Genomic DNA, 15,512 nt, shown 5'->3' with positions numbered 1-15,512 from the left:
GCAAACTTTGTCTCAAAAAACCATCTCTTGGCTCACTGCAACCTCTGCCTCCCAGGTTCAAGTGATTCTCCTGCTTCAAGTCTCCCAAGTTGCTGGGATTACAGACAGGCACCACCATGCCCGGCTAATTTTTGTATTTTTAGTAGAGATGGGGTTTTGTCATGTTAACCAGGCTGGTCTCGAACTCCTGGTCTCAACTGATCGAACTCCTGGTCTCAAGTGATCTACCTGCCTTGGCCTCCCCAAAGTACTGGGACTACAGGTGTGAGCCACCGCACCTGGCACAAACTTTTATATAAACTTCTAAACTCATTTTTATACCACACATGTTGCACATATTTTATATAGATTTTTACACAGATTGACCAACTTACTCTGATTTTGGATGCCACACTTCATACCAAGGTTGCTGCTTGACCCAAAAAAACCCCAAAGATTGAAATCCAATGCAGATGATAATCTGAGACAAAACGGAGAAGAGAAGGGCCCCAGATATAAGACCCGAAGGTGGTCTTTGTGCCACAAGTTCCTTCCAGGCAGGATTTAAACTCACTATATTGAAAAGAAAAAGAGGAAAGGTTTGTATCTACATTCATCTGTCACTACATAAGGCATAACTAGATTCATTTAGGAACTTTAAAAATTTGTTTTTGCCTAGCAATTCTTTAATATAAAAAATCTCCAAAAACCAAGTCACATATCGTACACATTTAGATAATCTGTAAAAGTAAACAGTGTAGGCTTTTTGAAAAATGCCTCAGGAATAATTTTTACATTTCTATTGAAATTCAACAGTAATATTAACAAATAAAAGTAAAACTAGGCCAGGCATGGTGGCTCATGCTTGTAATCCCAGCAATTTGGGAGGTCATAGTGGGAGGATCACTTGAGCCCAGGAGTTTGAGACTAGCATGGGCAACATAGTGAAACCCCATTTCTACAAAATAAATAAATAAATAAATAATTTTAAATTAAAAAAATAGTAAAACTAAATATAAACACAATAACTACAAAGTTGATCATCTCATATATTTAAGAGATCATTATTTTCTGAATCTTTAATTGCAAAACTAGTTAAAATAATACATACTTCTTCCTCTTATGATATTAACAATGTTTGAAGCAATATAAACATAGGAGAAACAGTTTTTAACAAGGCTTTCATTGCTTATTCAGGTGGTATACAACACAAGTTTTCCACTATAAAGTTTCTATTTTTCAGCTGGGCACAGTGGCTCACGCCTGTAATCCCAGCCATTTGGTAGGCCGAGGTGGGCGGATCACTTGAGGTCAGGAGTTAGAGACTGGTCTGGCCAACATGGTGAAACCCCGATTCTACTAAAAATATAAAAATTAGCCGGGCATGGTGGTGTGCACCTGTAATCCCAGCTACTCAGGAGGCTGAGGCAGGAGAATTGCTGGGACTCGGGAGGCGGAGGTTGCAGTGAGCCGAGATCGTGCCACTGCACTCCAGCCTGGGTGACAGAGCCAGACTCTGTCTCAAAAAAAAAAAAAAAAGAAATTTCTATTTTTCCCTTTGTAACTAGCACCTTGTGAAAAGATACGCTGAGACTGTGAAAATCCTGCTCCCTATCAAACTTTCACTAGTTTTATCACCTACTAAAGATAAGTGGTTCTCAACCAGAGGATTTTGCACCCCAAGGGAATATCTGGCAATGTCTGAAGATATATTTTGTTCTAATCTAGGAGACTACGGGAAAATAGGCATAAAGGACATTGTTGAGACAAATGACAAAACCTGAATATGGGTTTTGGACCAGACAATATTATATCAATGTTAAATTTCCGGATCTTCACAACTGTATTTAGTTATATAAAATAATGGTTTTGCTTTTAGAAAATATACACTAAAATTGTCAGAGGCAAAAGAGCATACTGACTCAAAACTTATTTTCAAATATTTCAGGGAAAAAAAACAATAGAGACAGAACAATAAAAAATGGGGCAAGATATAAACAACTGGTAATAAAATAATATATTTACAAGGAATCTGGAGAGGTGTGAGCTATGTTACAATTGTTGATGTAAATTTACAAAAATTTAATAAGTCACATCAGAATTTCATACACTTTAAAAATTAATAGCAAAGCAAAATACTCACTTGTAAATACCACTACCAAAATGATTGCCAGATCAATGAAGAGAAACTGGAAGTCTCCTAGGTTACTTAAGATCTATAGAAGTAATTTTAAAAACATTATTAGGTTTTTGGAATTATTTTTATAGTGTCCCCAGGTTTTATTAATAGTTTGGATTTTCCCAATAATGACAACTTAAAAATGACACTTGGACCTGCTTAAAAATTGAAATATAGGTGTCTCTGAAATTAACTATAATATACATTTACAAATATTTGATTTAGTATATTAGTATAAAAGGCATCTCCTTAAAATTCGTTCAATAGGCCGGGCACCGTGACTCACACCTGTAATAACAGCACTTTGGGAGGCCAAGGCCGGCACATCACGAGGTCAAGAGACGAGATCATCCTGGCCAACATGGTTTTTTGGCGAAAAGAAAACACTAACATTTACTCAAAATATTCAACGTTGTAAATTAGTATCCTCATCTAATACCATCCCTTCTGATATTTTCTACAAATGGTAAAATGGGATAGTGTCACCATGAGTCTTTAGGATGTCAGAACACTTTGATTATAAAATCTGACACGGTACCTGTGGCCACTGCTGTTTATACTTTTTCTCCAAATGCAAACCATTCCCCAAATTCAACAAACCACTGTTGAAACATCTTTTCTCATTTTAACTTTTTCAATCTGCTACTCAAACTACAGTAAATTGAAGGTAAATTTATAGGTACTACTCCACATAAACAATTACTAATGGATGCACTCAAAATCAAACATATATACTCAACATCTTAATTTACTGTGCACATCAAGTGTTACCTCTGCACACAAGGTTAATACTCACAGAATACAGGAGAGTCACACTGAAGTACTGGATAATGCTGTACAATGCCATAAATTTAAACACACAGAAGGAAGTTATTAAAGCAGCACGGCCTTCCCTGTGAAAAGAAATCAAACACTGGCATATGAATAAAAGCATTTTAAACTCCTTTTCCAAACCACAACTTTATCTTGACACATGAACATCAACATTCAATGGCTACAACAAAGTGCTTATATCCACCAAAAGAACTAAACTAAATGAGGAGTAGAAATCAATCTGTTACTAATAAGTTATAGCTCAAATGTGCTAATCTGCTAATATTAAACAAATTCACATTACTTTTTGTAATTTTCTCTTCTGTATTATTAGAGCAAGAGAAAAAGGGATGAGAAAAATTTTAATTTGTACTACCTGATAAGGTTTGGCACACAGGAAATACTAGGAGTTTTAGAGGTAAAGGGAGATGCCACTGAAGCTTCGAGCTCTGATAAGGAAATGCCTCCGTGTGCCCTCTTCAAAGCCTAATAATTTTAAGACAACTGGTTAAGTTTTGTGAATATGATTTAGGCTACAGTAAGAACTACAAAAGTAAATCACAAAAACTATACTTACGCCACAATCATTTGCGCCATCACCACACATCCCAACAAAATAACTAAGAAACAAAACAATAAGATTTTAATTAATTTCTTAAACTACAAAACATTTACCTTATTAAGATTTTTTTATTACAGTATTATAAAGAGCTAACACACCAGGATTCCCCCAGTGGAACTACTGAATCTTTTTACTATAATGGACACAGGTGTGCTGCTTTGCAAACAGCACCAGAACGCAAGTGAAATGAGCTGGGTTATTGTCCTATTTCTGTCACATTATTGGCAAATCATTTTGGTGTCTCAATTTCCTCATCTTTAGAGCAAAGTGCTTGTGCCTACAGTCTTTAGTATGGCTACTTTTAAAGTTATCAGTAAAAATTTATCCCTTAATAACCTGAAACGTAACTGTTTACTAAAATGATTAGCCACTTCTATCAAGAGAGAACACCCGAAAGAATGAAGTCATAGGTAGCACCTGGAGAAAAAACTGTGGATATTGTACTTTAGCTAAATAAAAAGCATATGAGACTTTTTAAAGAGGCACTTAAAGTTCTCGTCTACCTTACAGATCACAATTATATAAATATGAAATATTAGTATAAGAAACATATATAAAAATTATTTTTCTGATGCTGAAATGAAACCATAATTCATAAAAAACCAAAAACAAAAAAGACACCAATACTTACTCAACATTTTGCAATGCTTCTATCAACTGTGTCTTCTGATCAGGTGCCATACGAGCAAACACGGTGCCATGCAACATCAACTGGAAAAAAATCAAATAAATTTCTTAAAAATATTGTTCACGATGTAGTCATGTGAACACATACATACACCCAAATTACTTACCTTAGGAACAAGGTCTTGAAAATGCTCCAGTATCACTGAAAATGATTTTCCATTCATTGCAAAATGATAACGAGTCATTTGAAGATCCTCTAAGCTATCATGGACCAATTTAACTGGAGTAGCCTGCGTATGAGACATTGGGAACAATATTTAGGCAGCCAAACCAAGTAAAACAATTCTATTTTAAACATATTTGTTCTAAAACTGAATTCTTTCATTTGATATGTTCCACAACACACTGAAAGCCTGACATTTATTCAAAGTAAAAAGAAACTCAATTAAATATCAGTTTCAATTTGAAACGATGCATGAACTGAGTATGATGGACCACCTGCATCATTTACCACTAGTTATCTGAAGAATATGATAAACATCTGGAATTCTTACACTACTATGCTTCTCATCTCAGCTAAATATCAAAATTTGAACATTGAGATTCCTGGGTCTGCCCCAGTCCTAATGAAATATAATCTCTGAAAAAATAGCCCAGACTTCTGTTTTCATTTAGTTTTTGCTTTACTGTGTTTTAACGCACCACTTTTTTTTTTCCCCAGACTAAATTTAAACCAACCAACTTTAAAAGGGACAATCAAGTTTGACCTTACCTCTGAGGCAATTGCTGATGGATGACTGCACTGTGTGAGGGAGTCTGCATAATGCCAATTTATTTTGGCAACTTTCCCATCCTTTGGAGGTAATGCTTCTGCAATAATCACTTTATCCTGAGGTAGAATCATTCCACAGTCTCTGGCCACAGAGACAGCAGTCAACATATTGTCACCTAATTTTCAAAGTATTTTAAATGCATTAAAATAAAAATGGAAACGTGAACGTATCAAACAAGTACTTGCTGAGAATCTACTACAGTCTCCACGACTGGGCTGGCGGAATAACGATAATGTATGGTTCTTCCCCTTAGAGTTTAAAAATCACAAAATTGGAGCGTACTTATCAAAAGAAGCCTCAAATAATGCAAGCATGTATATGCTAAAGACAACATCTCATCCACAATTTTTAAAGCCAAATACAATTCTCAGTCTTTTCCAGTCATGCACTATTTGTATCTACACAATACCTGGCACAGTGCTACACACAGAGCAGGTGGCTCAATAAGTATTTACCGAAATAACTTTGTAGTGACTAGTGGTCTGTGCAAGAACACCAGCACTATGCCATAGGAAAGGATGAATTACAAAAGCAAGATTATACAAAACAAAAAGTTAACAAAGGTAATAAGAACAGATGTAAATGAGAAACAAGAGAGACAACTTCTCAGTCATAAGAACAGAAGAGCAGCAAGGACAGGATCTTAAAGGAGAAGCAGGCAAAGGTTTGTGGATCCCACTGCTACCAAGAGCAAGATATTTCTTTCCTCAATTTCCACACATTATTTCCAAGAATATTTTCCTATGACTTTTGGTATACAAAGCCATATTCTGGCAAGGGAAAAAAATTTTTAAAACAAATAAATAAAAGAGGAGGACGAGGAATGGGTGAAAAGTGCCTTGACAGAGAAGACACAAGAACTAAGAATTGCTGGGATGTTAACAGACTTAGTTATCTTGAGTTATATGGTAAAATTATGTTATTAGATAGATCTCAAGAGTCTAAAACACAAAAATGTATACAGACTTTCTCCATACTAGTCTTACTAGTCTTAACACGTAAGTGCCATTAAGTATCTTAAATCTGATTATCTGCTAAGGAAAAAAACAAAAACCAGCTACCACAATTTTACACAGCTAAGGAGTAACAGTTATCTAATATTATTAACAGTAGAGTAACATCAGGAGAATCCCTTAGATGTACTAGAAAAAAAACAAAAAACAAAAAGCAGGCTACTTCACTAGAGTTCAAACTAGGGTAATAAACAATATCTCACATATAAAAATTTCATGCTATCAAATATCTATTAATCATTTTCTATGTACTTGACAGTTCTAAAAATTGCAAAGGACCCCAACATGAGTAAAACATAATCCTAACCCTCAAGAATCTTATATTCTAGTAGAGAAAACAAATCTACAAATAACACAAGGTATAATAAGTGCTATAAGAAATACATGAATAAACAGAGAAAACAAAAAGGAGTCAAGTTTAAATTTTTACAATGTACTTTTACTATTCTACTATATTTTCTATAAATAGGATTTGGTAGACCTCAAAAAGAATACGACGAAGTTATCTCACACTTGGGAAAATATTCAGAGCTAAAAGAGAACTTAGGTTGAAACCACTAAAGAATATATAATATTATTTTATAACTGATTATCCCTCAATATTATATAACTTCAACTCTGTCACACTCCATTTTGTTCTGTGTTCTTTGATAAAGTCTAACCTGTGACCATGACGGTGCGAATGTTGGCTTTATGCAAATCTTCAAGTACTGCAGGGGTTTCTTGCTTTAATTTGTTCTGCATTATAATTAATCCCATAAAATCCATGTTGTTCTCAATTGCATCTCTGCAGAAAAAGAAGTTTTAACACATAATGGTTTAGTCAAATGAGTAAGCAACTTATGTACACAAACTTAAAATATCTAAGCAATTAAAAATGTCTGTAAGTTATAACACAGTTTAAAATATCTATAAATTAAAACATTTTATATGCTGAATAAACCACGTGTTCAGGAGTTCAATATCTCAATATAATAATCATTTGGAAATGTACGTCACTGTACACTAAACAATTCTAGTACTAAGGAATACTCATCTTGTATATTATCCAAAAATGTATAAGCATAAATATATTCTTTACTGCCCTCTACAACATATCCTAATTTAAATGTTCAGTGAAAAAGAAAAAACTGTGCCACAAGCACATTCAATAGTTTTTGTGGATTCATTATCAAGTCTGAGATCAATTCTATAAAACAATTACTGATCCTGAAAATGTGACACAAGAACCATTAGCAATCCAACAATGAGATCTACTTGGGACTCAGAGATAGGTCTTTGAAAATATTACTAATATAGTTATCAAGATGTTATTCTTTAAATAACTGAGTATCAAGAATGCACCGGGCACTATGCTAGTCACTGGGAGGTTAAAGACAAAAAGGGATGATCTCTACTCACAAGAAACTTGGGTGGGGAAACAGAAATGCAACCAAAGAGATGCACACAAAAATAGTATGTGCTTTAGCACTATAAATAATAGTGACGTTCTTAAGAAATCTCAGGTCAGGCATGGTAGCCCATGCCTGTAATCCCAGTACTTTGGGAGGCTGAAATAGGAGGACTGCTTGAACCCAGGAGTTTGAGGACAGCCTGGGCAGCATAGTGAGACCCCATCTCTACAAAAAATGAAAAAACAATTAGCTGGGCATGGTGGCCTGTGCCTGCAGTCCCACTACGAGGAAGGGCTTGAGGAGCGAGGGTCATTTAAGGCCCAGGTGGTCAAGTCTGCAGTGAGATGGGTTTGTTCCACTGCACTCTAGCCTGAGCAACAGAGAGAGAGCCTATCTCAAAAGAAACAAACAAAAAAGGAAAACAAACAAAAAACACCTCAACTGACCTAAATTATATCATAGAAATTTTTTTCTCAATGGGGAAAGAGGAGGGTCTGAGGTCAAAGACTAGAATTTCAGACTTGGAATAACCAAACGATTTTTCTAACAAAATTCCAGTAAAAGTTGTTTGAAGTATGTATCTATGAAATCTAAAATCTTTGAGTCACCTAATTTCTAACAATGGGTGGTAAAGACATTAGAGAATAGTTGAGAAAATTAATATAAATGAAACTGCTAGTGGTAACAGCAGGAAAAAGCCTTGAAACCTGAAACTGTATTTCAAAATGCAAAGCTGTATCAATGTGAAGACACTGTGTCAAAAGCACTAAGCCGTTTTCCTTCAGGCACTAGTTTCTGGCTTCAGCTCGTCTTCCAACTCTCTCATATCGTATGAATGATACAGGTCATGGAAATCTGACCCTCTAGTTAGTGAACAGTCCAATATTCAAGATATAAAGGCTTAAGCTATAAGGGAAATGCTAAAACCCATTCCTACAAGGTAAAATGGAAACACAGAGGTCTCAGTGGAAGGGTAAAGAAGAAAGGGAGTAGAGAAAGAGAGGAAAGTTAACAAGGAGGGACAGAGTATCCTCAGCACAAGAAACAGTCTATCCGATGGCATGGAAGGATGTCTCAAGATGACATGCTCAAGAACTATAGGCGGCTGGACGCAGTGGCTCACACCTGTAATCCCAGCACTTTGGGAGGCCAAGGCGGGCAGATCACGAGGTCAGGAGTTCAAGACCAGCCTGGCCAACATAGTGAAACCCCGTCTCCACCTAAAATACAAAAATTAGCCAGGCATGGTGGTGTGCACCTGTAGTTCCAGCTACTCAGGAGGCTCAGGAAGGAGAATCACTTGAACCCAGGAGGCGGAGGTTGTGGTGAACTGACATCATGCCACTACACTCCAGCCTGGGTAACAGAGCGAGATTTCATCTCAAAAGAAAAAAAAAAAAACTGTAAGCAATTCAATAATTAGTGTTTATGGGGGAAAATGGCAAAGGCATCCATTTTCTTATCCCCTAGCACCCTTGCTAGTGTGAAGCTATAAACTAAGAAGAGACTAACGTGTCCTTAGTAGGAATTAGGATATAATATTGTATACATTTGTGGTTCCCGACATGCATATGTATCACATAATTTGGGTAGAGGTGTTTCTTTTTTTTTTTAAACTCATGCTTAGACCATCTCCCCCAAATAGGCAACTTAGCAGGACAGCCAAGTGACAGTCCTTTCTGCTTACAAAAAACTAGGTACATCATGAAGTATTCCTAAACAAAAATGTTATCCTCAAAGGTAGGTCTGTATCAGTTACAGTCAAAGTGACAATACTTGAATATGACACTGTCATTTGATGGGGGGAATGGAGAGCACTGGGGATTAGGAAAGAAGTAGAGTAGAAGGAGCTTGGTCACTATGACTCATTATATTCTGACTGAATTAGTAGTTAGATCTAACCCCTGGGCAAAAGTGAGAAGATCAATTGGAGAAAATAAACTTCTATAAAATTACATTTACTGTTCTTGGAATGTGCCTGACACACAGTGGGTACACAAAAATTAACAAATTGAAAAGTTTCAAAGAGCTTTAAGAAAAAAACATATGATGTTACAATAACATAAGGAAACATAGGTCAACAGTCAATACTGAATGATCATTTAAGGCCAGGAGTTCGAGGCCAGCCTGGCCAACATGGTAAAAACCCCGTCTCTATTAAAAATAAAAAAATTAGTCAGGTGTGGTGGCACATGCCTATAATCCCAGCTACTTGGGAGGATGAGGCACAAGAATTGCTTGAACCTGGGAGGCAGAGGTTGTAGTGACCTGAGACTGCGCCACTACACTGTAGCCTGGGTACAGGGTGAGACTGTCTCTCAAAAAAAAAAAAAAAAAAAAAAAACCAGAATGAAAGGAAATCAGGCAGTGGGGAAAATGTACTTTTACTTCACTCACCTAAAACAATATTGTATTAGATATCTTTTCATACATTCAACAAATACTCAATTACATGCAAATTACTGTGCATGAATGATATAAACATAAATGATGATGACTGGGAAACTAGGAAAGTCATTCAACCTCACCTGCTAATATTCTGTACTTTATGCCATGTCAGTTTTGACTCTAATTTTCTGTGTGCAAGAGCAATCACACGGAAGCCCTGTTTAGTGAAGTCTTCCAAAACGTTTTGAAAATCTACAGGAACTTTTTAAAAGAAAGAGTAAATGTCATTGTTAGAGTTGCTAATACAAGTTTACACAAATACCAGAATTTTAGCCAGAGCATAGATATTTCCTTACCTGTTTCAGGTTTACAAAGACTGGCAATGACCTCGGGTGCTCCTTTCATATAGGCATCCATTTTCTTATCCCCTAGCACCCTTGCAACCACACTCATACGTTGCAAAGCAGAAGAAAATGGAAACTGGCGAACAATTCCTATCTCATAAATAGCCTATATAATTTCAAAAGATGCACAAGCACTTATTATTCTTAAAAAATCAAAACAAATATACTTAGGTAACAAGTAAACATTCTTCACTTACTGGAAGTTCAAACAGCTCCTAAAAACGAAACAAAACAAGAAGAAATAGTACAGATTAACTCTATTAACATACTGAAGTTAGAAAAAATTTACTAAGCATCCACAAAACATTATTTGGAAAAGAAACAAGCAACTGTTTTTCAAAGTCAGGATTCAAGATTCCTTCTATACTACTTCCCATTTTTAAAAAGTATGTTCTTAAATATTTTCAAATGTTCTGCTATCCTGAAAATATTAACATTCGAGTACTAAAATAAACAAGTGTACATACCAAAAAACAAAAAATAAAAATTAAAAAAATAATAAACTGGCCAGGCACAGTGGCTCATGCCTGTAATCCCAGCACCTCGGGAGGCCAAGGTGGGTGGATCATTTGAGGGCAGGAGTTTGAGACGAGACTTATCAACATGATTAAATCCTGTCTTTACTAAAAAAACAAAAAATTAGCTGGGTGCGGTGGCGGGTGCCTGTAATCCCAGCTACTCAGGAGGCTGAGGTGGGAGAATCGCTTGAACCCAGGAGGTGGAGGTTGCAGTGAGCTGAGATCTCACCACTGTACTCCAGCCGGGGTGATAGAGCGAGACTCTGTCTCAAAAAATACTAATAAACTCTGGAAAGAACAAATATAAACAGGAAGGAAAATGAATTACCCAGAATCCTGCCAACCAGTTAAACAAATAAGATAAAGTGGTGTTTATTAGAATCTTGGTAAATTTCTTGGATATGTAATAGTTATACACGTAAAAAAATTTTCAGGTAACTTAAAAAACAATAATAAACTAAGGGGAATATATTTGAAAATTCACTGAAAGTAAAGCCTTTCATACATACTTTTTATTAAATTCTAGGAATACAGATGCAATTTAAGAGGATTAACCACCAGCTGTATAAATCACAAGGCACTAAGCTGCTCAGTAAATAGGAAGGAAAAGTGATAGGACTGCAAATTAAATCTCAACATAGAGGTGTAGTTTCTGAGAAACGCAGTTAAAATATTCCTATCTCTGCATAAGAGTTAAATAAAGGACTTGTGACTTCCTCTTCTAGCAACATTTTAAAATGAGAATTAAATGTAAGTAAGCAGGCTGGGGGCGGTGGCTCACACCTGTAATCCCAGCACCTGGGGAGGTCAAGGTGGGGGGATCATTTGAGCCCAGGAGTTTGAGACCAGCTTGGGCAACATAGCAAGACCTTGTCTCTATAAAAAATAAAAATTTAAAAATTTAAAAATAAATATAAGTAACCACCAACAGTTTTATTGAGCTTTAAGTGATTTCTCACCATTTCTTGGTTTCCTGCAGGGGTAGATTCAGGAAGCAGTTGTTTGGGAGGACGAACCACTGTGGGCATAATTCGATTATGAAGTGCTGTTTCTTCTTCAGTTGCTTCTTCCAGAATCTGAAAAAAAAAAAAAACCCAACCATTCAAGCACTGCTTCATAAAATTGAATTCATGGTTCCATTTTTAAAGGGAACATTATGGCCATTTTCAATAATTAAAAAAAAATCTATGTCCAAGGAACAAATGAGCACTACTGGATCACTAACATAAGTAAAAGAAAATGTGAACAAAGATGTTGAGTTAGATAGCTAGCAACCCATGGGAGAAGGGTTGCTTCATTCAGGGTTAGAAGCAGAATAAAGAAACAGAAACTTATCTCGCTTCACTCTTACAACTTGTTGGGTTTAGAGACTAGCTCTGCAAAAGACAAAAGGTCTTGCAGTCCCCAGAATTTTCAGTCTCATCCAGTGATTCCTTTCTGCTACCAAGAAAGGATTCAAAAGTACATAGAGCTCAGATATGGTTAGCAGAACCGCTGGGTCAAAAACGGGCTAAAGTACAAAGATATGAGTTTAGAGTTTTTCAGCTTGAATACTTCTAGTTAAGCTACTACTTTGAAGAACCTTTTTTTGGTGAAAAACGTTCAAAGAAAAACCTATATTAAACACACACTATAACTAGTGGGATCAATAAATGAAAAAATGATAGGGAACTGTGAAAAATTAGTCAATTTTGGACAATTCTAAGGCACTTTTTTTGTCTCTTAACATCTCTAAAATTGGGATGCATCTTGTATCATATGACATCAATCACATCAAGTCACAGTTGTGACTAGCTATGTGAAACCATTTCATTGAGAAGTAAGCTCTGGTAGGATCAAGCATCAAAGCAACTCAAGGCCAATGAAATATGCCATTATACAAATCTTCTCAATCAATTTCTTTGAAGATCCACCAATACTGAACACTAAATCTACTGAAAATCTATTCAGTTGGAGAAAAGTTTAGAGAAGAAAGATAAATCAGCCCATTTTTGTTACTCTCTCTACAAATGAAGTGAGGCCTCCTTTTTGGAATTAAATGTCAAGAGTGTTTACCGTGGACTTTCAGTAGTTGGCAGATGGAGCACTTATCCAGTCACCCTCTCCCTCCCTCCCTTTCAAAATGTGGGGAGGGAGGGAGGGGCGTGAGGAGGCAGGGAAGAGGGAGGCAGGATCCGGTCAATGTAAACAGAAAACAAACCTGCAGGAAGGGATTTCAAATATGGAAACAAAGGGCAAACTGAAACCTATGGATGGATACAAAGGGGAACGAAACAGTAGACCAGAAAAAACACAAGATACCAGGTGAGGCAGGAACATTTATCAGCCAGAATAGCTGAGCTAAAGAAAGCCAAACAAAAAACTAGGGAGTCCTCCTCCAGAGACATAAACTGAATGTCTGACAGGAGCAAAGGCTTCTCACATGAGGGTGAGGATTCCAGAGGACAAAGCTCCACATGTGCCAGCGTGGTGAGAATGGGTGAGGAAAGCCCCACATGTGCCAGCGTGGTGAGAATGGGTGAGGAAAGCCCCACATGTGCCAGCGTGGTGAGAATGGGTGAGGAAAGCCCCACATGTGCCAGCGTGGTGAGAATGGGTGAGGAAAGCGTCGGAAAGGCTAACTCTGAAACTAATCCTTTGAAACTTTAAGAACCCCTGTCGATAAGACCCCACTAGACACACAGCAAGCACCATCCCCCACCCCCCAACAAGCCTTCCCGATCAGAGAGACACTTCTCAGAAACACTAACATACATATGGGCAAGGGTAAAAGTATAAGTAGCTCACTGCAGCTATGCAGAATTACCAAGTCAGATCTTCCTTTTTATAGTAAAAAAGTGCCATCCAGATGTACAACAAAAACCAAAAGCATGAAGGAGAGACACCAAGCCTGGGGTGGGGGCCAGAGGAGACCGTAACCCCAGAGAAAATAAATAAATAATTAAGAAGCCAGAACGGAACTCTAAAAATGAAAGTTGTCTTTGTATTTATAAAAGAAGAACTGAATGCTGTAAAATGGTAACAACCAGAGAACATAAGCAGGCACTCAGAAATTAAAAGCACCAATGGCAAAAATAGAAGGAAGTTATAAACAAACACACACATGTGCATGTGTGTGGACACAGTAAACAAAAGACAGGTAAAAAAGAACAATGAAGACAGGACTTTATACTCCTTCGCCTGTGGCCAAGAAATTGTGTCAGTTAAGATCATCTTACTGGCTCTGCTCCACCGCCCCAAGATGCTGGCCCCTGGTTTATCTCAAACACAAAGCAGGGGCCTCAGCTGGTCAACCTCTATTAAAGGAGTACTAAATGGGTTAACGAAAAGTTACTTTTGCACGATTTTAAAAATATTTCTCTAGTGATATAGCTTTAGAAATTACATAGTTCCTTTTAGGGTACAAGATAGACTGTCATTAAAACAAAAAGCAGAAATAATCCTTCCATGAGGTAATTTAATTTTTAATTATTATTTTCCTAAAGTTATTTGTATTTTAAAATATTTGACTTACCCATCCAATGGCCTCAAACATTTTCAAATCAAGTGGATCACCAGAAAGCACTCCTTCAATTTTTGTAAGTGAATGACAAGTAGCCAAACAAGCAACAAACTGGGATTTTACCAACATCTCATTGCACACATTTTCTTCTGGTGAAAGAAATCTAAGCAGAAGATACACTGAATTAGTTCCATAAATCCTAAGATTCAAGATAATATTCTAATAGGGCTTTTCTGCTTTTGTAATTTAAAAAATATATATATTTTAAATCCCAAACTGAGCTTCTAAGAAAGAGAAACTGCCAAGTGCCAGATATAGAGGGAAAAGAAAACCAGAGGGGTAACGAACTTGAGCTGATGCTATGGCTGCTGAGGGGATGAAGGCAGGAGGCCATCTCAGTAAACTAAGAACTTGGGATTTAATACCCACAAAAGGACAGGAAACCAAGTTTGGCCCCATGCAAAGTGGGAAGCTGGTACTGAAAGGATCCCTCCGACTCAGGAAAGTCAGTACTCTTGAAGAGCTACATACTCTTGGGAAAAGGGCTGACGAGAAAAAATTCACCCACAGACCTAAAGGCATTAATTATGAATAAGCTTGTCTATTTCCTCACCCAAAGTCCAAGAAAATAGCTAGTATCTGCATAATATTTACTATGAACCAGGCATTATTCTAAGAACTTTAAATTTATTGACCCATTATCCTCACACTATACAAAGGTGTTTTATTACCCCCATTATAGATGAGAAAACTGAAGCAGGGTGTTTAAGTGACTTGTCCCAGGTTACACAGCCCATAAGTAGCACAGCAAGGATTGAAACACAGGAGGTCAGTTAAAGCCTGTATGACACCGTTGATTACCACTGGGGCTCTTAGCCAAGCAAAGTCAGAACTTCTCCAGAGGGGAGCTCAAAGAAAAATTCTGTTAAGAATGAGTCCATAATTTAAAGATGTGCTAGCAAGCAATTCACCAAGAGCGTCAACAGACATAACAAAGACAGAATTAGAATCCTAATAAATTTGGCCAGGCGCAGTGGCTGATGCCTGCCATCCCAGCGTTTTGGGAGGCTGAGGCAGGAGGATCATTTGAGGCCAGTAGTTCAAAACCAGTCTGGGAAATGTATCGAGACACCCATCCCTATTTTTAAAATAAAAAAAATAAAGAATCCTATAAGTTTAAGATAACAGAATGGCAAATCTGAAAGAATGCAAAAAGGGCATTTTAAAATTAGACTTAGAA

General features: G+C 36.8%; 1 protein-coding gene across 8 annotated transcripts in view; it reads right to left on the bottom strand.

Annotated features, from left to right (window-relative positions):
* Positions 1-15,512, bottom strand: part of ATP13A3 (ATPase 13A3) — a 93,970-nt gene that overhangs the window by 24,162 nt on the left and 54,296 nt on the right. For all 8 annotated transcript variants that reach the window (XR_007723272.1, XM_050779093.1, XM_050779088.1 and 5 more), the window contains 14 exons: positions 14,285-14,435; positions 11,730-11,846; positions 10,450-10,467; positions 10,205-10,358; positions 9,989-10,109; positions 6,729-6,853; positions 4,993-5,168; positions 4,388-4,510; positions 4,225-4,304; positions 3,549-3,591; positions 3,348-3,457; positions 2,955-3,051; positions 2,123-2,195; positions 375-552 (listed from right to left, as the gene is read on the bottom strand). Coding sequence is in view for 7 of the 8 variants with exons in the window: in XM_050779093.1 (XP_050635050.1) it covers positions 375-552; positions 2,123-2,195; positions 2,955-3,051; positions 3,348-3,457; positions 3,549-3,591; positions 4,225-4,304; positions 4,388-4,510; positions 4,993-5,168; positions 6,729-6,853; positions 9,989-10,109; positions 10,205-10,358; positions 10,450-10,467; positions 11,730-11,846; positions 14,285-14,435 (1,566 nt within the window). In the remaining variant the exon portion in view is untranslated. The remainder of the gene's footprint in view (positions 1-374; positions 553-2,122; positions 2,196-2,954; positions 3,052-3,347; positions 3,458-3,548; positions 3,592-4,224; positions 4,305-4,387; positions 4,511-4,992; positions 5,169-6,728; positions 6,854-9,988; positions 10,110-10,204; positions 10,359-10,449; positions 10,468-11,729; positions 11,847-14,284; positions 14,436-15,512) is intronic.

Source organism: Macaca thibetana, chromosome 2, assembly GCF_024542745.1.
Source record: "Macaca thibetana thibetana isolate TM-01 chromosome 2, ASM2454274v1, whole genome shotgun sequence".
Classification (NCBI taxonomy): domain Eukaryota; kingdom Metazoa; phylum Chordata; class Mammalia; order Primates; family Cercopithecidae; genus Macaca; species Macaca thibetana.
The sequence above is the reverse complement of the archived record's forward strand: the minus strand, read 5'-3'. Positions and strand labels throughout refer to the sequence as shown.